Below are 23,898 nucleotides of genomic sequence, written 5' to 3'. Positions count from 1 at the left end.
AAGGAAGTTTTAAGCAGTGTTACTATTTTAGAAGTACTGAACCATTATTATCTATCCTTTTTGATGGAAATATCCTCTAGCTTGAGGATCAGCAAAGTATGGCCCATGGGTAAAATCCAGCTCATTACCTGCCTTTGAGGTAAAAGTGGTTTTTAAGCTGTGTCTTGTGGGCCAGGACCCCTGCTTTAGAAAAGAGCTCTGAATAATCATCCTCATTTTTTTGTTCTGATATTAATCATTGAAAAGGTAAAAATCAGTTTCTGCTGATTTTTCTGTCATGCTATGTTTGTATCACTGATATATCCAGATGAGTTCAGTTGGTCCTTTCATTATTCAATTCAACAAGCATTCATTGGATATCTAATTTGCATTAAGTTACATGAGTGATAGACAAGGAATAAGAGAAACAATACCAACCCTCTAGGGAACTAGCCAGTCTGTTTGAATAGACAAGAAGTATCATGAAACTATCAAGTAATGCAAGGTCAGATGTCAAAATATATGTAGACACAATAAGAGGTTAGGAAATAATAATAATAAAGATCCTGCTTGTCATTTGAAATAAAGATTAATACATTATTTAAGGATTCTTTGTAACCAGTCTGTTATAGTTGTGCCTGGTTTGCAAAAAGTCAGTATTAGAAAAAAAATTTAGACCAATGAAACAGATTGAGGAATCTGTTATTTAGAAAAAAATAAATATTGTAATACTGATAATGTGATCTGGCAAATTTATAGTCAGGAAGTACACACAACTATTTAAGGCTACATTTGTCATCTAGAGTAAGATAGTCTTGTTCTGAGTTTATTATTGAAATACAGTTTATGTAAAAATTTCATAGAGCATTTCATTTTATATTGTCACTTTGAGAATGAATTATTTTTATTTTGTTATTTGTATATTAGATAACTTAACAGCTTAATACCTCAGTTTCCTCATGTGCAAAATGAGAAGACTGAATGCGATGACCACACTTTTTTCCCCAGTCTCACTTTATGAATTTATAATCTCATATATATATTAGAAAAATCACCTCCACTAATATTCATCTTTATGATGATCTTAGGTTTTAGTTTCTGCTAAGCTGAAATAAAGCTGTCAGCTTCCTTTTTCTTCATGTTCCTGTTACATTCTTCCTGCTATATTTTTTCAATAATGATTTCTTGTCTGTTTTTATGAGCTTTTATATTCAAAAATTCCATAAAATATTTCCAAATATACCAGGTGACTTTTGAAGTACCTTCAGTTTCTACTTGTGCTATCTTCAGTTAAGTTTTTTGGTATATTATTTCTGTCATGCTTACTATTTTGGTTCTATTTTATGAGGTCAAATTAGAGTTGATGATGTCTTGTCCAATCAATTTCCCTTCACTAATAGTGTGAAGCAGAGCTGCATAAAAGGTTCAGTTTAATTTAATTTGTTTTATTCAGCTCTGCTATGTGATATCCCCAGAATATAAATACTTATCAGGAAACCCCTCCAGGAAGTTTTCTACCTCAATTGCTTAGAGACTACACCAAGGTGCATAGTGGACACAATAATTAAGGGTACTGATGACTATCTACAGGAAAACTAGAGGTGATTACATGCTTCTGACTTTCCTCCTTCTAGATCTTATTTATTAAAACACAGTTTTTCCAAGGTATTAAATTTTGACACCTTTTTAAAGCATCAAGTTTTTTTTTACATTTTTTACCAGCACAAAAGCAAGTGATTTTGCCCTGCCAAAATAACTTCCTTCTTTTCCAAGTTTACTTTGAAAAGGCCAGCACCAGTGATAGCACATTTTGGATATTGTATATGATATGAATTCTTCATAAGTCACTTAAGCTGAAGAATTTTGATAAAATAATGACTGGGTTTATGTCTGTATATTCAGATATGAAATCAAATGTCTATTTTTTAAATACAAGAAATTCCTCAATCTTTAAATTTATTACTATGATAGCATTTCTGCTTGAAAATGAATTTGGAAACATTTTAATGAAAAGATTTGTGATTTCAGTGTATTACTCTCAGTTACCAGTTCAAGATTTCAAAGCTGTTAACTCTTTTTTGAAAAATGAAGTTTAAACAATTTTCAGATCACATGAATAAGCATATTGAAAATCTTTGGCTAATTAGTAGTATAGTACACCCAGCCTGGAATAAGGAAGACCTGAATTCAAACCTGGCCTCAGACATTTGCTGTAGCTGTGTGACCACGGCAAGACACTGGTTACCTGTTCATCTCAGTTTCCTCATCTATAAAATGAGCTACAGAGGAAATGACAAATCATTCCAGTATCTTTGCCAAGAAAATTCCAAATGGGGTCAACAAAGTATTGGATGTGACTGAAATGACTGAACAACAACAGTAAAAATCACATTTTCAATGTCAAGGAAACTAATTTATTAGAAAATATATATAAATTAGCAACTTGTCTCAATCCTCCAAGAGCTAAACTTATAAATAGGTTGCTAAAGTCATCTATTTAGGAAACTTGACTTAATTTTTTTGGCTTTGCTTTTTAATTTGCTTTTTTTTCTGAGTTTCTTTTCTCTTTCTGCAATGTTAGGACATCTTGCATGGCTGGTATACTTAGTTGGTACTGTTGTAGGAGGAAGACTAACTTACACTAGTACAGATGAACATGATGCCATGGATGGAGAATTATCTTGCCGGTAAGTGCAAAGTTAAAGAATATCATATGCAAAATTAATGTCACTTCCTCCCCCACCCCCCACCAACCTCCTCCCTTTTCTCTTGAATTCTCTCTTCCTATGAATGGCTCCACTGTTCTCTTAAGCCCTTTATGCTTGAAACTCTAGGATCTCTGTGGACTCTAGTTTTCTTCCCTCACAACTAATCAGAAAGTCCATTCTACAGATTCTACTTTCTTAATATTTATCCCTTTTTCCTTTTATTATCACCAACCTATGTTTCAAATATTATAATTGTTATAATGAAGACCTGATTGTCATCCTTTGCTCTTTTCCCCTTTGATAGATCCAAATGAATGTGTCTAAATATTATTCAAATTTGGTCTTGGCCTGACTCAAAACCAATTCTCTGGTAGTTTAGATTCAATATTGAAACAAAAGAGACATGCAAAGAAAATTCAACAACCAATAAAAGGAGAATAGTCAAATTCAAGGTAGGAGGATAGTCAATTAAGATAGGCATTAAGAGAACTCCATTGATTCGTCTTAGTGAAGCTCTCCTGCTTGAATGATCCATCAAGTATCCATAGGGTCCCTGGAGCTTCTCCTCACTGTTTTTGTACTCAGGTGACCAAGAAGTGATAGTAACAGCCTGAGTTTTTAGTCCCCTGAGGCAGCCAAGTTTGGGAACTGGGCAGGATATTGTTCCTACTACTCCTTACCTTTAAGTCAAAAATTCTCTGCATCCTTCAAGACTTCTTATATGACTGTCCAAATTTTCCTTGCTTCACTTGCTAGGAAGAAAAGAGTTCTCCTTTCTAGGAAACATCAAATTACATTGGAGTATTGCAGAATTATAGTATGAGGGTTATTTATATACTTTTTATTACTGCCTTTTATTTTCAATCACACATTTATTTCCAAATTTATCACTTCTCAGTCCCCATCTAGAGAGCCATGTTTTAAAACAAAGATCAGGAAAAAAAAGATAGGAATATTAGATAGTTCAGTAAAACTCTTGCTGATGGTTTTTGTATTATTCCACATTTCCCTTTCCCCTGAAATAGAGGGAGGCACATTGTTTCAAGTTTTCTTCAGAGTTAAACACTTTAATTACACAACATTGTTTCATGCTATTGTTGTAATTATGATGTATATTACTTTCATGGTTCCACTAATTTCATTTTTTCATCAGTTCATCTAACTCTTCTGTGTTTCCTTGAATTATTTATATTTTTCATTTCATATAACACAGTATTACTCATTGTATTCATATAGCACAGTTCATTTAGTCATTCCCCAGTCCAAGTGAGTAGTGTTTCCATTTTTTTATTATTACAAAAATATATATGCCTGGCATTGAGATCTCTAGAACAAACAGGATTAATATTTTGGGTATGGCACGTGGCAGGGGAGGGTGATATCTATGTGTTCATGTGTTAGTGATCTTCTTATCTTACCCAGAAGCAGCACAGAAGCTTTAACTTGCTTTATTTTTTTGACCTGGGCCAGTTTAGCCACTTTAGGCAACTTGGTAACCATCCCAATCCTTAGGGCTCAGCATATTGTCTCCAAACTTGGTGCAGTCACCAAATCAACTTAAGCCCTATTGCTGGTCAAAATTCCTAAACTCAAAAAAAAAAGTCCCAAACTCAAGCAATAATCCACCAACCATAGTATACACCACTATTCCTGACCCTACTTAAATTTTTTAGCATAATTTCAAATTGCTCTCTAGAATACTTGTACCAGTTCATAGCTTTAGCAACAATATGTTAGCATATTTGTCTTCCATGGTCTCTGCAATATTGACTATTTCCATCTTTTGACCATTTTTTTGGTTTTCAGTGAAACCTCACAGTTAATTCATTTCATTGTCTCTTATTATAATTTTAAAGAACTAGTCTGAAGTTCTCTTCGAACAATTTTTCCCACTTCTCTTTTGGGAATCTTAGTATTACATATTTATGTAAATTCCATATATGTCTTGAATATTCAGATCCTTATCAAAGATAACTGATGCAAAGGTGTTTCTTTCCTCCTACTTGATAGTTTCTTATATGCATGTTTTATTTTCCTTACTTTATTGAAAACTCCTGAAGGACAGAGGTCATTAAAGAAATGAACTTTATGTCTCCCTTAACACCTAATACAATGCTCTGAAAATAATAGGTACACTTAAAAACTTGGATCATATCTAAGTCCTTTTCTTCTATAGAACTGATATAACAGACACAAACTAGCCCCATGAATTTACTATGTATCTAGATGGAAAGGAGGAATTATTAGCCAATCAACCCCCTACCCTTTGCCCTTACCCCCTGTAGCTATGTCAAGAATGCCAAACTTAGATATTTGAAAATATCTAAATAGAAATTTCAATTTTTTCAGGATATTTGGCAGATTTCAGGTTTCTTCCATTGTATATTTATCATGCTTAAATTGAACCCTGAAGAAATTTCTATATGAGTAATTTGAGATGTTCTCCTACCCATTTTAGTTTTTCCATTTGCTGTCATTTACATCTGTATGATACAAATTGGATATTTCACATGAATCAATTTCATTACTTTTTCTAAAGTTTAATATTCATAGTATCTTTGATATGTATATTATACTTGCAAAAAAGAAATAAAAGAGATGATTGTCTTTTTTTAGTTAGCATATTGACATTTTGAATGCAATATGTGGTCTGCCATGTCTTTTAGAATAATGTTAAAAATTTAAGAAATCTCAAATAATTGTATAATCCATCACAGTCCTTATGATAATTATTTTATACTCTCTCCCACTAATATACTATAAGTTCCTTCCTCATCAGTCACTTAAAAGATGTATGTTAAACAAATGACTGAATAATATTGTACTTTGATGGGGAGAATAGTGTTTAATATTTGATTCCTTAAGTAGTACTTAATGACAGAGAATAAGGAGAGGAAGAAAATGTGTTTTTTAAACCAAAGTATATCACAAATACAATTTTTTTATAGATCTCCTTAAATATTAGGAGGCACTTTAATCTTAAATTAGGTTTATTTTTTCATCTTTTTGCTTTGTAGTTACCATATTTGTTTATTTTGTGATATTTGGATTCTATATTGAGTAATATCATTTTTCTTTTGTCTTATTAAATGTTAGTAATGCATGAAGACATTCCAGTCAGAGTTAAATCTTATCCAGTTGAAATGTATATACTATACATTTTTATGTTGAACTTAGTGACTTTACTAGAAGAATTCAGCCAATATTTAGAGGGCTTTCACAGGTAGCTTCTATATTTTTATGCTATTTAAGCAATGAAGCACTTAAGATACCCAGTGTTATAATAATTATTTTGTGCTTCAAAATAAAATGAAATTTGATCACTCATTTGATATTTCAATTTATGAATCAACCTAGTACATGAGAATTTCTTTATCATGTTGATATCTTTATGAACAAAATCCTGAATAAAGATAATTTGGTAGTTTTATTTAACTTTTGAAATATCCTTGATAATTCAAAGCCAAATGCTAATATTCTAAAGTACTTAAAGTCCATCTAGTGAAGTAGGGATTAGATTTTTAATCCTTTACTTAGAAGTTGAAACTAGGGGCATTGGATAGAACTTTTAATGTAACTAATTTTGATCAGTATAAAGAAAAACTTCTTAATAATTAGAGCTATCCAAAAGGGAAAAGTGTTGATGAGGTCTTCATTGAAAATTTCCATGTGAAGATTGAATGGTCACTTGAATGGGCTGTAGTGGGACTTTTGGAGGGATTTAGACTAGATGGCTATTGAGGTCCCTCCTAACTCTTGAAAGTCTTTGCTTCTGGGTATAAATTTTTAGATGTAGTCCATAGTCTTTATTTAGATTTTTCAGTGAACTTTTAAACTTTATTTAAAATTATTTGTGAACTGTGAACAGAATCATAAAAGTACCTCCAGGAAGTGATCCACTGATTCTTTTTTAATTGTTTCCTGAGCCTAAGTTGATCCTGGGAAAAAGTTTCATTGCCTCTCAGGCTATTGCATCAGCATAAGTTGATCTGTTACTCTAACAATTCTTTCAATTTTTATTCTTTGTGCTTTATACCTTGTTAAACATGAAAAAAAATTATTTTGATTTGAAAGATCTCTTCAGGCTTATGTAGGAACTACAGCAAGGGGCTTCAGGGATTGTTTGGGATATATTTTAGCAATCAAAAAAAACTAGACAGAAGATGTTGCCTTTGTTAATCTAACCTCTGGAAAATTTAGAACTTTGAATTTTGTATTTTTATATCATTCAACAAGTATTTATTAAGTATTTACTCTGTATCAGGTAATCTATTAGGCATTTACTATAAAATCAGAAAATGCTTTATATGCAGTAATTATAAATAGAAAAAACCATGACCCTAGTCAACCAGTTTTGAAATTTGGTATTTAGCAGGTACAACTTAGCAAATTGTCAATATGCCAAGGGTCTGTACTTAATTAATCTTTTTCTTATAAGTAACTTAAAGTAGGAAGATTATAAATAATTTCTATAAAATAGCTGATATGTTATTTTTTTATGTTAAGAGTTTTTCAGCTTATATCTTTGTTGGACACCCAATTTCCTCGGTGTAGTAATGAAAAAATAGAACTTGCAATTCTTTGGTTTTTGGATCAGTTTCGTAAAACATATGTGGGCGACCAACTTCAGCGAACTTCAAAGGTAAGTTGTTATAATTAATTTAACCACTGTCACTTAAGATGAAGAAAAAGGTACATATAAATGTGTAAAAGTGACTGATATGCAGAATAAGAAAAGTTATTTGCCTGGTTTCTTTAGGAGAATGCATTATGCATTGGAATTCGAGACCTTGAGGTATTGAAGATGATCTGTAGTCCATTTTCTTGATTTATGCCTGGGCTTGCCATTTTCTTTGAGGATTAGTGGGTAATTCTTAAATATTTTTAACAGTTATATTCATTAAATAGTTAAGATTATTTTGAATGTTTTAATGGATTTTGTTATAGTGTGTTATATTTCAAGGGTGAGAACATAAGATTTATTCTTTTAATAGTTCCGTTCCTTTGACAGTTACTCACTTATGTGGTTTGTACTTTATTTCTCACATTACTTGGCTTTTCTGCATGATAAATAGCAGGGACTAGAAGAGTTAGCAGCATCTTTGAGAAGGTGCATTTAAATCACCTTAACTGTAAGGGACACAGATTGTCTAGATATTGTAAGAATAGCATCAGCAAGATCAGATTAATTGATCTTGAAGAGTATCAGAGGCATTTATATGAGCCCTAAGCCAATATTTAGTAAGTCTTATGACATTGAGTAAGATGTGTCTGGGATTTTTTTCTTACTGATGCAGTAACTCTTTTCAATACCTCTCCATGATAAGCAGTCCCAAGGATATTTTTATCTTTTTTAAGATTTACTTTGTACTTTAGCAATGTCAAAGAATTTCTTTCTTGAAAATTCAAGACATAGCTTTTCATTATGCTGTTAGACCTTTTCCCAAGAAATTTTAATGTTACCTTCAGTTCATCTGTGATTTTTAGACAAGAATGATTTTACTCTTAAGTGAAAAATGTATCTGTTGAATTCTTGAAGCATGATTGCTTGAATCACTTCAACCAAACTTATCTCCCCCTAAGGAAGTGCTACAGTTTGGGATGGCCTCTGCCCTTGCATTTTACCTTTAGAATCTTTTGAATTACTTTTCATAAGAGCTTGTAGCAAGTATTGTTATTTGTCCTTAAGACTAATTAGATTACATTAGACAGAAATGAAGATAAGATACAAATGTACCTATACATGTGCCTCTCATTTTACACAAAAGATATGCTCCTCAAAGATTAACTTGAAACTGACTTATGAGGAGAGTAATTTTGTATAGCATTTCCTGTTACAAAGTGATTCAACATATATTACCTCATCAACAAGGTGGGTGTTGATATCTATTTTATAGACAAGAAAGCTGAAGTGCTTATTCTGGGGCACAGAACTAGGTGGATGTAAAACACACATCTAAATTTTCTGTCTCTAAATCTGGTGCTATTTGGGTTAACAACATTTCCAGAGAAGTTAATGTAAATGCTCTGGAAAAGATATTTAAAGGAATCTAATAGAAAATCCTTTATGTCTATAACACAAAAGTGTTGGTGCTAGGCACTATGCTAAGTGTTAGGGATACCAGAGATAAAGATGAAAATAATTGCTGCCCTGAAGGAGTTCACTTCTTGTCTTTGGAACTAGTATGCCTATGTGAGAAAAAAGTAATCGGATCAAACAAATTTATTTCTCTTTGATGAAGGTTTTTGTGTGTTAGGGGAATCATAAAATACCTGAATTTTGCATTTGATTCTTTTTCTCATGGTTTACTAGATACTTGTTTTATTGCTTTTTGTAATAGGTGAATTCAGATTATAGTAGACCCAGTCTAAGGAAATTTAGCTAATGGAGTACTTATGGACTTTGTGATGAGATGTCTTTACTTAGTGACCTGGAGAACTTGAATTTGTCTGAAGATCAAGGCAAAAAGAGCTTTAACCTGAACAGGAAGGCATAGTGGTACAAACCATAAAGCTAACACAATAGTTCTGGTAGGAGATCATGACAGCCTGGGTGAAAACAGTGTCAGGAGAGATATTGTGAAGGAACACTCATCAGGAACTGGCAGTTGGTGTGATATAGGGAGTGAGATATCTCAGAGGAGAAACTGTGGCTGGATATAAAGATTTATGAATCGTCATCATCATCATGAATCATATGCACAAGACTCATTTTAAACCCATGGAAGCTGATAAGGTTACCAAGAGAGAAAGTATAAAGGAGGGCCTAATATAGAACCTTGAAGTAAACCCACATTAGGGAGTATATGATGAGCCAGCAAAAAAGTGAGTCAGGAGAATATAGGTCATAGAAAACTAGAGAGGAGAGAATATTCAGGAGGAGTGGGTAGCCAGTAGTGCCAGATATTTCAGAAGATTTAAGACTGAGGAAAGAGAAGACTTGGAAACTAAAACTATTGATACCTTCAGAGGGACAATTTTTGTAGACTAATGCAGTTGGAAACCAAAGTATAGTGAGTAAGAAAGACACTGTATATAGATTTCCTTTTTTCAAGAAGTTTAGCTGATAAAGAGGAGAGCTCCAGAATGTTAACTTGAGAGGATAATATGGTCTAATTATTTTTTTAAGACTGGGGAAAACTGGGCATGTTTGAAGGAAGTAGGCAAAGAATCTGGATAGGGAGAGGTTGAAAAATTGAGAGAGAAGGGATGTATGATTCAGGCTACTACTGGAGAAGTTGGGAGGGAATGGATTGGGATCAAGCATGGGCTTTATAATTTGGATGCAAGTCATAAGAAGAAGCCTTTAATAAGCAAAGCCTGACCTCTTGACTGACAGAACAAATTATTTTAAAAACCTGAAAAGATCTCTGTTTTCATCATTATTGGTTATGACTTTTATTGACAGAAGACAAAAACAAAAACACTTTTCTTGCACTCAATTGCCTATTCATAGGCCTCTCCAAATTTAGCTAGGCTTATTTTTCTTTCAATTGGTTAGGATAATTCCTGCCAATATCACCTTCAAGAATTCATCTCCATTCTAATATGAAGCATCTGATATCTTTTTTGTAGGGAGAACAAGGAATTGAATAAGGGTTTCATACATATTTTGACAAGGTAAACAAAGGATCTAGCTCTCTGAGAAAAGGGGATAGTCACTTAAGTGATATATTAATTAATCACAGAGAATATGAATGACAAATAGCTACTCTGATTCTCTGACTTTGTTGTTTTTGGTTCTCATAATATTGCTCTTTCAGAGTAAAATTAGAGATTAAATATGTTCATTTTAAAAATACAGAAAGCTTTGCAAAGGGAATAAATAGCTTTAGAATGAGGAAGACCTGGAGTTCAAGTTCTACCTCTGATATATACATATATAATATGTATGTATGTATATATGTATGTATATGTGTGTGTATACATACATACATACAAAAATATTTATGTATGTATTTGTAGTGTGTGTGTGTATGACTTTGAGCAAGAGACTTAATTTCTTAGTGCCCCAGGAAACTAATCAAATTATAAGTTACAAATCAGCTATTGATGAAAGAAGTTTTCTCACCAGAATTCCCTATATTAATGAATAATTGGTCTGGACCAAAAACAGATGTTAGTACTATATTTTTGGCAAGTAGATATTTAATAGAGAAGCAGAAAACTGTGCAACTTGCAATTTATATTGTTTTTTAAATGTTTGTGCAAATATCACAAGGAATAGGAGTACTGGCATATAAACTGGCCAGAAAGAAAGCTTTCCAATATGATTAAATTAAATTATGCTCACCTATGAATGACTGACCATTCTTTTATATTACCATAGAAATTTTCAATATTAAAAGAGACTGACTTCTAACCAAGATGAATATTGACTTGATGTAATTTCAGTCAATATAACAGTGAAGTGACAAATTTACTCACTATAAAGGTAGATATTTTGGTAAAAGAAGTCATTTAGTACAATGAATGTTTGCCTTTGGCTAGTAAACTCTCCACTTTTCATATCTTCTTATCTTGCTCTACTTCTTTTTTTTTTTTATTAGGTTTTTGCAAGGCAAATGGGATTAAGTGGCTTGCCCAAGGCCACACAGCTAGGCAATTATTAAGTGTCTGAGAACAGATTTGAACCCAGGTACTCCTGACTCCAGGGCTGGTGCTTTATCCGCTGCGCCACCTAGCTGCCCCTTCTTGCTCTACTTCTAAGCCTGCAGTTTTTCTCAAAGTTCTAAGCCTCATACTGGATTGGCAGTATGGGAGACTGCTAGTATTAGCTTGTAATTGAGAAATGAAAATGAGTCAATGAGTACCCAAGTAAAGGATCAAATAAACAGTATCTCTTTTTAAAGACCAGCCCTTTTTAAAGATTTTTTTATGTAAATGATAAGGCAGAAATCTGAGGCAGAAATCATATATGAATATATTCAGGAATAACATACAAATAAAATATATCCTGGAATTTCACAAGTTTATATTAAAAATGTGCTCATGTCCCCAAATAGCAGTATTTATTTCATTTGAAAGTTTTATTCCTTCTTTCTGTAGCTGCCTATTAAATATCTAAATTTCATTTCATGGTATAGTAATTACTGTACCTGTCTATTCTCCAGCTTCTTTCCTACTGTTGAGTACACATATAAAGCAGCAGATGGCATTCTCTCCCTACAGTTGTAAAGCTCTTCAGTTCAGTATATTGCTAACAGTTGCCTGTAAATTTAGGGGGGGAAAATATCTAGATGTTTCTCCCATGAAATAGTTCTTGTACTCTACCATTCCAATGATGCAATCTCTAACCATTGCTAGAAGAATGTATTTATGCTTTGATTTCCAAATATTTGGAAATGTTAACGTTTATATTGGTGAAATGCATGTTGGCGTGGGAATTCCTTTTCAGAAAATATAGTATAGCTATTTCATGCATACAAAAATTTCTTCTTTCAGTTTTGAGTTAAATTTGTAGCATTTTCTTTTTCCCTAAAATATTTAAAATTTTCTAGTTGGAAAGAAAATACCTTATATAGGAGAAAGAACTGGATAATTCAGTTTATCTTTGTTGTAAATTCAATATGTGATGCTTTCCAAATTCTTCCACGTTTCTGAACCCTGCTAGGAAAGACTTCAGAAGCTTTTAACTGGGCAGTTTTGTGACAGACTGGTAACACATAGCATTCTCTGTACAAATAATTTATAAAGGATAGAATAATATTTAAATATCAAGTCTTTTTTCTATCTTGTTTTTGGTTTATGTTATTGCCAGAGTTGGTTTTTAGATTGTTTATTTAAGGACTAGAAAATCATTTTTCAGACTAGCATGATCTATGCTTATCAGTTTATGATCAGCAAAATGTTAGGATGTATTTTCCTTTATGTTATATTATTTAAATCATGTCATATCATTTTTATAATTTCATGTAACATATATTTTTAACCTTAAGAAAACCAAACAAAATTTAGAAGTGTCACACTTAGGAAAACCTTAATTTGCAAACAAATTGGAGGTGATTATCTTCATTTAAAATGTTTATTTTTATAAACAGAATACCCAAGTGAAATTGAAACTAAAGTGATCATTGCTAATTAGTAATCAATTTGGAATTAAGAAAAATCAGGTTGAAATTATAATGGAAATTGTGGGGAAATATATTAAACAGAAAAGTTTGACTTACAACTTCTCAAGAATCATTCAATTAAAGCATTTATCAAGTTCCTGCTGCCTGCCAGGCACTGGAGTTTACTGAGCAGGAGAATGACATGGTCAGTCTTGTGTTTTAGAACTATCAGTTTAAGAGCTATGTGAAGGATGGGTTAGAGAAGAAAGAGATCTGAGGCAGAAATCATATATAAGGCCACTATAGCAGGAGATGATAGAGCTGAGACAATGGACTGTGTTAATGGAGAGGTGATTAACATGAGAGATTTTGTGGAGATTGAATCAAAACTTGACAACTGATTGGATATGTAGAATGAGAGAAAATGAAATGAGAAAGACAATTCCAAAGTTGTGAACTTGCATGACTGAAGGATGGCAATGCTCTTGATAGAAATAAGTTTTCATAAGAGAAATAGACCTGGGAGAAATGAGTTCTTTTTTGAACATATTGTTTTGTCTATGGGACAGTAAAAATGTCTATTGGGAGTTGATGGTGGGGAACTGGCTCTCAGGAGATAGAGAAGTACCTGATATAAAGTCATGTCCATAGAAATGGTCATTTAAACCCATTTATTATATAAAATGAGGCTCAATCTCTGAGGTACTACCTCACACCTCTCAGACTGGCCAATATGACCAGAAAGGACAGTGATCAATGTTGGAAGGGAATTGGGAAATCTGGGACAAAATGTTATTGGTGGAACTGTGAATTCATCCAACCTTTCTGGAGAGCTATTTGGAATTATGCCCAAAGAGCAATAAAAATGTGCATACCCTTTGATCCAGCAATACCACTACTGGGTCTACACCCTGGAGAGATCATGAAAAAAGGTAAAAACATCACTTATACAAAAATATTCATAGCGGCCCTGTTTGTGGTGGCAATGAATTGGAAATTGAGTGAATGTTCATCAATTGGGGAATGGCTGAACAAATTGTAGTATATGTATGTGATGGAACACTATTGTTCTATGAGAAACCAGGAGGGATGGGAATTCAGAGGAGCCTGGAAGGACTTATATGAACTGATGCTGAGCAAGATGAGCAGAACCAGAATATTGTACATCATAACAGCAACATGGGGCTGATGATCAATCTTAATGGACTTGCTCATTTCATCAGTGCAACAATCAGTGACAATTTTAGGGTATCTGTGATGGAGAATACCATCTATATCTAAAGAAAGAATTGTAGAATTTAAACAAAGACTAAAGATTATTACCTTTAATTTTTAAAAAGTTATCTTATTATGTAATTTTGCTATTTATTTTATTTTTTCCTTTAGAATGTGGTTTTTCTCTCAACACATTCAATTTGGGTCAGTGTACAACATGAAAACAGTGTAAAGACTATCACATTGCCTTCTGTGTGGGGTAGGGAAGAAGGAAGCAAGATTAGGGGAAAAAATTATAAAATTCAATAAAAATAAAAATAATAAACTGAGGCTCACCTGAACTACCTAGATCTGTTCTGGTAGTTTTGCTATAGTATAACAAAACAACTATGCAAAAATGTACAATAAAACCATAGAGGTTTTGAGGAAAATTGTATCAGGGCATAACGCTCAAAAACTTTTTCAGTAACATTTAAAAAAAAAGAACCTAATAAAAAAATGGTAGTTACCTGTTAACAGTAACTAGTTAATATGTTAAATGGTTAAGAAATACATAAATACTACAATCAATAATGGTCATGTCCTTAGCCTGTTCAACCTCTACCCCAGGCTATACAAACCAGTTGGGCAGGCCACAGCTCCTTACTTTGATGAAAGAGGAGAGAGTTGGACTACTCTACACACAGTTCCTATTGCACCAGAAGATCTACAATAAATATGGCACTTGACAGAGATCAGATCTTTGTTTGTGGAAGAGGCCATCAGAAAAGTTGGAAGTTATTGTGAAGTGGTGCTGTTTTCTTTCTGCATTCTCAATTGTTTCTTAGAGAAGAAATGATACAGAAGCAAACTCAAAATTGAGTTATGCTCAAAATGTTTTCTACTCTATCCATTGCAATGAAACAAATTTGTGTTTTTGAAAATGCATTATAGCAGAATTGACTTTTTATTCTTGAGGGAATTTTTGGAATTGCTTGACTTTTATTGATATTAAAATTCTTAAAAAAAATCCTCTTGGGGCAGCTAGGTGGCCCAATGGATAGAGCACTGGCCCTGGAGTCAGGAGTACCTGAGTTCAAATCCAGCCTCAGACACTTAATAATTACCTAGCTGTGTGGCCTTAGGCAAGCCACTTAACCCCATTGCCTTGCAAAAAAAACCCTAAAAATAAAAAAATTTAAAAATCCTCTTAAAGTCTATATTCTCCATTAGAGTATAAAGTAATGTTTTATCCTTATTAAACACTTTCTGACTATTCACTTGCAGTTTACCTTCTTATTTTTCTTCTTGACTTGGATATTGTTTTTTCAATGTTCCTTTTTAGCTCTGCTTTTTTTTAATAAGGGATATTTAAGGGGGTGACTAGGTGGCATAGTGCATAGAGCACCGACCCTGGAGTCAGGAGGACCTGAGTTCAAATCTGGCCTCAGACACTTAATAATTACCTAGCTGTGTGGCCTTGGGCAAGCCACTTAACCCTATTTGCCTTGCAAAAACCTAAAAAAAGGGGGGGGAATATTTAAAATCCTCTATTTTACTAAAAAGTTAATTTCTTTTTCCTTGTAGAATGATACTCATTTTTTCTGGGTAAAATCATACTTAGTTGTAGACCTTGGTCTTTTGCCTTTTGGAATAGCTCATTCCATGTTCTCTTCTCCTTTATGTGATAGCTGATATGTTTTGCAGTTCTTATTGTGATTCCTTAATAGCTGAATTCTTTCTAGGGCATTTGTTTTATATTTTGTTGTGACTGAAAATTCTGGATTCTGGCAATGACATTTTGGGAATTTCAGAAGATGATATTTATAATCTTTTTGTTCTAAGTAATTTTAATTTTCTTTACTGATTTCTTGAACTACAGTGCACATTTTTTGTCTTAGATTTTTGGTAGTCTTTTGATTCTTAAGTTATTTCTCCTTGATGCATTATCCAGTTCAGTTGTTTATAATATAGGTTACATTTTCCACTATTTTCTTATTCTTTTGATTGTAGTTTAAGAATCCTTGTTGTCTCCTTGAGTCATTGATTTCATTTTAGTCCATTCTGACTTTTAAGGAGTTTGTTGCTAATTTAAAGTTTTGTACATCTTTTTTGGGAGCTCTTAAAGATCTGTTAAAGATCATCGTTTTGGTTCTCTTCTTTTTAAAACTCTTGCATCATTTCTTTGAAAATTCTAATTACTCTTGGGGAAGAGATTTCTTTTCTTTGAAGTTTAAATTATAGATGTTTTTGAATTATTTTCCTTTTCCAGGTTTGTGCCTAGGTATTAAAAAATTCTTTTTTGTTGTTATTCATTTTGGTTGCTGAGGTCTCAGGAGTTGAGTTCTAGGTCTCCCCCACTCTGGGGATCAAATCAAGTTGAGGAACTCTCCTTTACCTCATTGATCTTTTTCTTTAGACCTTTTCCTTCATCCTGGACCTACATGAGGATACAATTTTTTTTTTAGTTTTTTTGCAAGGCAAATGGGGTTAAGTGGCTTGCCCAAGGCCACACAGCTAGGTAATTATTAAGTGTCTGAGACCGTTTTTGAACCCAGGTACTCCTGACTCCAAGGCCGGTACTTTATCCACTACGCCACCTAGCCGCCCCTTACAATTTTTTTAAGAGAAAAAATACCTGCCCTTAAAAAGCTCACATTCTGATGAAGGAAAAACAATAAAGGAGTAGAAAGGGGGATTTTTTTCTTATAGGTATGTGGAAAGAGGAGAATGAGATAGGGAGAAGCTATACTTTAAGTGACAACTATAGGCCTTTATTTACAGCTGTAATAGACCATTGCGTTTTCTTTATATTGTTGATTTTTTTCAGTCATAAAGCAGAGCTTTTCTAAGAAGTTTACCAGATAATACATAAGGTGGTAATTGTTCATGATAGCTAATAGGTACAAAAGGAATTATGAGAATGAGAGATCATTTTTTACTGCCAATAAGAAATGCTTAAGAAAGGATTTAAGTAGACATTAAAATATAATTGGAAGAAAGAGTAGATAGAAAATGAGGAGAATCTTTCAGGTGTGGAGATAGCATGAATGGAGGTTCTGAGGCTTGTATACATATTATATGAATCAGGAAATCACTTGTAAAGAGCTTTCAACAGTGGTAGGAAGAGAGTGCTATGAAGTTAAGGTAGTTTAACTTGTTAATGACATTTATAGCTCCTGACAATTTTTGTTATATTTGCTCCCCATAGCATATAGTTTTTCTTATGAGACTGATAATCTAACTATAATTCTTATGTCTTTATTTAACTTCTTTAAGGAACTTAATCTTTTTATTTCTTGATGAGTTAAAAATTTATGAAGCCCTTCTAATGGCAAGTCTTTCAGAATTTTGCTCTTTAACTTCTCAAGGTCATGTGAAGGAAGACATTCTAATCCTTTTTTGAATCAAAAAGAGAGTCCTTGGGGTGCTATCAACTTTCTGCCTAATACTTTTCATCGTTTTTGAAAAAACATTTCCCATCTTCTTGGTAATGGTTAGTGATAAATATGTGCATGTTTGTAGAAACATCCATTGTATCAGCTCAGTGACTCATTTTTCATTATACAAAGGAAGGTAAAAATTATCCAAAATAGACAAGTTGAGACTAAGTTAAACAGTATCTAAAAACATAAGAGCTGTTTGAAAAAAGTCTACATGGTGGCATTAAGAACCATTTCTTCTATTAATAAGCTTTGTCCTGGTTTTGACATTACAATGAAAAAGATGTGCAAAACTTGAATGCTTTTTTCAACTAACTCTGCCAAGATTCATTCAGAGTATTTACAACTATTCCAAATATTAACATAGTTAAAATTATTTTGTTTACTTTGATTATTGTTTTAATATCTTTGCATGAAAAGAATAACACAAGAAGAATTCTTACTACTTCTTTTTGGGAGATTCTATTTCTTGCCCAGCATCAAATAATTGGTTAGAGAAAGTCTAACTCAAATGCCACCTTTGCCACAAAAATCTTCCTTGATTCTCTGGATAGTGCTGTCCTTTTTTCCTCATGTCAGAAACTACTGAACACCTTTTCAGTATGACTTAAATTATTTTAACTGTGTCTTTTCCCCCCAAGTGAAGGCTAATATTAACTTTTTTTCGAGGCAATTGGGGTTACATGACTTGCCCAGGGTCACCCAGCTAGTATCTGAGGCTGGATTTGTACTCAGGTCCTCTTGACTCCAGAGCTGGTACTCTATATCCACTGCACCATCTATCTAGCTGCCTCCAAAGACTAACTCTTAACTAAACTATGTATCCATCTCTCCTAGTACCTGTTACAAATAGCATTTTGAATACAGTAAATACTTAATAAAGGTTTGTTGAATGAATGAATGAATGAAAGGAGTTTGTTTACATGTACATTTCATAAAGGTTAATACAGTGTAGTAGAAAGTATACTGAAGTAGGTAGGAATTTGTAGGGCTAGTTCTAGTCATTGTTCTTCCACCTATTCATTTTGTGATCTTCACCTACATTATGTACTAGTTGGTATAGTGCCTGGTATAATGCCAGGCCTGGAGTCAGGAAGACTTAAATTCAATACTAGCTTGGTGACTCTGGGCAAGACACTGAGTTGGAATTTCTCTAACCAATTATTTGACACTGGGCAAGTCACCTGTATTTCCTCAGTTTCATCTGTAAAATTAAATGGAAAAGGAAATGGCAAACCATTCAAGTATTTTTGACAAGAAAATCCCAAACAGTGTCAAAAAAGAGTCACAACTGAAATGAATGAAATAAGTTCTATAGGACTTATTTTTCTCATCTGTTAAGTGAAGTAGTTTAGCTGTAACACTATGGTTAAAACAAATCTAATGGGGGCAGCTAAGTGGCATAGTAGATGGAGCACTGACCCTGGAGTCAGGAGTACCTGAGTTCAAATCCAGCCTTAGACACTTAATAATTACCTAGCCACTGAACCCCAAAATCTTGTAGTTCCCACAAGGAGTAATCAAAAATGTGAGCCTTGGGCAAGCCACTTAACCACACCCCCCCAAAAAAAACCCCAAAATGTGTTTTCAGATTCCATTGTGATACAGTACCATGGAAACTACATTTTTTATGAATAAATTCTGTACCCCAAATATTAATGAATGTGATAACTTGTGAATTTTTGATAAGATAACCTCACTAACCATAAGATGGCATATATCTCATTGCAAATTAAAATTTAGAGACAGATTCCGTGAATCCAGCAGCCCTTATCATATAACAATTTTTTCATTAATTTAAAAAAATATATCTTTAAGAAGTGATATTTTTATGGTACTTTTTTCTCTCCAGGTTTTAAAATTTCTTTGGTATTGCAGTATCCAGGAAGGAAATTTTACAAATTGTAATTCTTTATCACATATGGATATATTTTTCAACATGCTTATTATAATGTTACTTTTAATACTGATAATCATTTTAATCACTTGATCCTGGTCACTTGACCTTTTTGTCTCATTATAGAACATGATCCTTGTGGTTATTCTTTTTATCTATATGAGCCCTCATTATAAATTGAGTAATTTTAGAGCCTAATATGACCCTTGAAATAACTGTTATATGTGCTTATGAGAAGCCCTTACTGTCAAAGGGAACTATAGACAAAACGTATTTTATTAAGCTGTCTTCTTCTAACACCATGTCATTTAACTCCAGGTGAATTCAAACCATGTCAGTGTTTGACATGTTGTCCTACCATATCAGTTTACATTGACAATTAATTTGGATTATTGCTTGACTGTATGGACTCACATTTTTGATTACTTTTCATTGGAACTACAAGATTTTAGCCAAAATGGAGGATAAATGAGAATATAGAAGAAGGCTTCTTTAGTGTCCTAATGATTAATGATAGCTTAACATTTTTGAATGATGAGCATTTTTCAGAGCTGCTAAAAAATATACTGTTTTATTTAATTACAAGAAAGTAAAGGCTCTTTACACTGACAGGTGGTGGAAATTAGCAGGCAGTTTTGAAATTGTGCTGTGCGCTAGAAATTAGATCTCATTTTAATTCAGCTTTTCTCAACTAGTAAATGAGGTTAATGCCATACATATTCAGCTGATATGGATGAAGAAATTGATATAAAGTAGATCAACATAGCTACAGGGCTAGATTAATTTATAGGTAAAGAGGCAGTGATAAATGGACATAATGTAGTAGTGGTCACTAAACTCCTCAGCCTTCAGGGATTCAATAGTGTTAGTTGCTCATTAAAGGTATTGTCGGGGTGCATCAAATAGAAATTTGAAAAGGAATAGCCAACTAACCCCTAATTATCAAAATATAGAAAATACTAATTATGCCTTAATTAGCTTTTCTTTTAATGTACTGAAATTTGTTACTTTTTGTGTGGCACAAATGGATAGTTATATCAACAATAAATAGGTTGTTTTAATAACTTTCTTTTACCTCTGGGAAAACTGCACTCCAATTTTTAATATGCAATAATGCTTCTCTCTAGCCTGTAGGAGATGAAAATTATTAAGTAGCTTTATTTTTTTGAAGATTTTACAGCAGCTTTGGGAAGAATTATTTCACCATGCATCAATTATTTTTAATTGAACTGAATATTTTTCAGATTGCATGAAATGCCTCTCATTTCAGTTTAGCAGCTAGAGTTTGTTAAGAAAGCATCATAATGAGAAGTGGGTGTAACCTCAGTGATATATGACAATATAAAAAGATAGTATTTATTTTAAATTTAAAAAAATAACTTGACATTTTAAAAGTGTTCAGCATTTATTTACACATCTATTTGAACTTTATATTTTAGAAATATGGGATCATGATATTTTTCAAAATAGTACTGATGTATACTAATTGCCTTGTGAAAGAATTCTTATATTCCAGAATTATTTCTTTCTGGCTGTTTGTAGTATTTTCTCTTTGACTTGGTAGTTCTGGAATTTGGTTATATTGTTCCTGGGAGTTTTTATTTTGGAATCTCTTTCAGGAGGTGAGTGATAGATCCCCTTAATTTCTATTTTACTCTCTACTTCCAGTATATTGGGACAGTTTTGCTGGATTATTTCCTGAAAAATGAAGTCTAGGCTCTTTTCCTGGTCATGACTTTTCCTGTTCATGACTTTCCAATAATTTTGGATCTGTTTTCCAGGTCAATTGTTTTTCCAATGAGATATGCCACATTTTCTCTAGTTTTTCATTCTTTTCTGTTAGTTTTAGTATTTCTTAATTTCTTAAAAAGTCATTAGCTTCCCTTAGCTCCCTTCTACGTTTGAAGGAGTTTTTTCTTCAGAGGGCTTTTTTATCTCTTTTTCCATCTGGCAAATTATGCTTTTTAAAGCATTCTTCTCCTCATTAACCTTTTAGACTGTTTTTTTTTTTCCCATTTGACCTAAACTGGTATTTAACATGTTATTTTTTCTTCAGTGTTTTTTGTATCTCCTTCACCCAGCTGCTGACTTGGTTTTCATGATATTCCTACATCACTCTCATTTTCCTTCCCAATTTTTCCTCTACCTCCCTTACTTGCTTTTCAAAGTCTTTTTTGAACTCTTCCATAACCTAATAACAAGTCCTATTTTTCTTGGAGGCTTTGTATACAGCTTTGACTATGTCATCTTCTGAGTATGTATTTTGATCCTCCATGGGATCAAAGTAATAATTCTGTGGTCAGATTCTTTTTTTTTTTCCTATTGTTTGCTTATTTGCACAGGCACAGCCCTCTGCCGTGGAACTGTGAGGAGGGTCTGTGCTCTGCTATGGCAGTATGAGGCTCCAGACTATGATCTGAATCTGAGCATGTGCAAAGCAGCAGAGTTCTACCCCAGGGAAAGCAGAGAGGCCTCCACAGTCTCTCCTCAACCCCTCATCATCCATGGTTGAGCTCTCTGGAAGCAGCTGCTGGATGACTCTTCAGGTTCCCCAGGACTGCCCTGAGGCCTGCACTGACCTGGGTTCCATGCTCACTCTGATATGGCAGAGTTCACCTGCCGACCCCCCCAAGTTGTCCCCAGCAATCCCTGGACCAAGAGGTCAGGAAACCATTCCTGCTGCCATGGACCCAGGTGCCCTGGAAGCTGTTCTGGGAGGGCTGAAGCTGGTTTGCTCCTGCACCCCACAGGTATGGCCCAGGCTACACTGTAGCTCTTTCCAGTCCCAGTCCCAGTGGAATAGACCCTTTTCTCTGTATCTACCAAATTGTCTTGGACTGGACTTCTGCCCCCTCTAGAATTTGACTAGAGTCCTAATTTTTTGGCATTTGGAGTTTTTTTGGGAAAGAGGTTCTGGGAATTCCTGCCTCCACCCTGCCATCTTAGCTCTACCTCTGCAAGAACTCTTAGACCATCAGATCTAACTGCCACATTTTATAGATATGAAAGCTGAGACATATGAAGTTAAGTGATTTTGCCAGGTCATATAACCAATATCTATCTATCTATCTATCTATATAAGATGGGATTTGAATCTGGATCTGCCTGATTCTAATTCCTATGGCATATCTGTGTTACCATGCTGCCAGCTTCAGGAAGTCAAAATGTGTATATTAGAGAATTGTGGTTAAATTAGGTTGCACAGTTGTATAGAAATCAGATTATAGTGGGCCTTATAAAGTATAAATTTGATAGGATAGGAAAAGGAGAACCACTGAAAGTTTTTTTTAATTTTTAAATAGCTTTTATTCTTTATGGTGAAATTCTTTTTTTATTAAAGATTTTATTTATTTTGAGTTTCATAATTTTTCCCCCAATCTATCTTCCCTCCCCCCCACCCCCACAGAAAGCAATTTGACAGTCTTTACATTGTTTCTGTGTTGTACATTGATCCAAATTGAGTGTGATGAGAAAGAAATCATATCCTTAAGGAAGAGACATAAAGTATAAGAGATAACAAGATCAGACAATAAGATATCAGGTTTTTTTCCTAAATTAAAGGGAACGGTCCTTGAACTTTGTTCAAACTCCATGGTTCTTTATCTGGATACTGAAAGTTTTTTAATATGAAATTGAAATAATAATTGAAGATATTTTAAAGATGTCATAGTTTTATATATAAAGAACATATATATATGTATATACATAAATAGTGTGCATGTATGTATCTCTGTATTTGTGTGATGAATGGGATGGGGAAAGGCAAAAGTACCCCATTTGGAATTAGGTAAATATGAAGTTAGAGAAGCTAGGGTAGTGTTCCAGCAATGAGGACAAGAACTAAGAAGAGTAATGGTTGTGCATACTGAAAGAAATATATGAAAAATAGAAAGAAGAGTTGGTGATTACATTAAATGAAAAGTTTTTGCACAAACAAAACCAATGCAGTCAAGATTAGAATGAAGGCAGAAAATGAAGGGAAATTTTTTTACGGCAAATTTCTCTGATAAAGACCTTGTTTCTCAAATATATAGAAAACAGAGTCAAATTTATTAGAGTGCATGTCATTCTCCAATTGATAAAAGATCAAAGATTATGAACAGTCAGTTTTCAGAGAAGAAATCAGAGCTGTCTGTAGTCATATGAAAAGAAATGCTCTTAATCACTATTGATAAGAGAAATGCAAATTAAAACAACTCTGAGGTTTCACCTCACACTTATCATATTGACTCATGACAGAAAAGGAAAATGATAATTGTTGGAGGAAGATGTGGGGAAATTGGTACACTAATACACTGATAGAATTGTGAACTGAACCATTGTTTTGAATGTGAAGCATTCTGGAGAACAATTTAGAACTATGTCCAAACGCTATAAAACTATATATGCCCTTTCACCTAGCAATAGCATCACTAGATTTGAACCAAAAAGATCAAAGGAAAAGGAAAAGATATCTGTATTTAAAAATATTTACAGCAGCTCCTTTTATAGTGATAAAGAATTGGAATTGAGGGGATGCCCATCAGTTGGGAAGTGACTAAGCAAATTGTAGTAAATGATTGTGATAGAATTCTATTGTGCTATAAAAAAAAGCAGAATAATTTCAGAAAAACCTGGACTAGGGA

General features: G+C 33.3%; 1 protein-coding gene across 1 annotated transcript in view; it reads left to right on the top strand.

Annotated features, from left to right (window-relative positions):
* Positions 1-23,898, top strand: part of RANBP17 (RAN binding protein 17) — a 350,271-nt gene that overhangs the window by 90,072 nt on the left and 236,301 nt on the right. The window contains 2 exon segments of the mRNA XM_074212426.1: positions 2,561-2,666; positions 7,194-7,329. Of these exon segments, the coding sequence (XP_074068527.1) occupies positions 2,561-2,666; positions 7,194-7,329 (242 nt within the window).

This window comes from Macrotis lagotis, chromosome 1 (genome assembly GCF_037893015.1).
Source record: "Macrotis lagotis isolate mMagLag1 chromosome 1, bilby.v1.9.chrom.fasta, whole genome shotgun sequence".
Taxonomy (NCBI): Eukaryota; Metazoa; Chordata; class Mammalia; order Peramelemorphia; family Peramelidae; genus Macrotis; species Macrotis lagotis.
The sequence above is the reverse complement of the archived record's forward strand: the minus strand, read 5'-3'. Positions and strand labels throughout refer to the sequence as shown.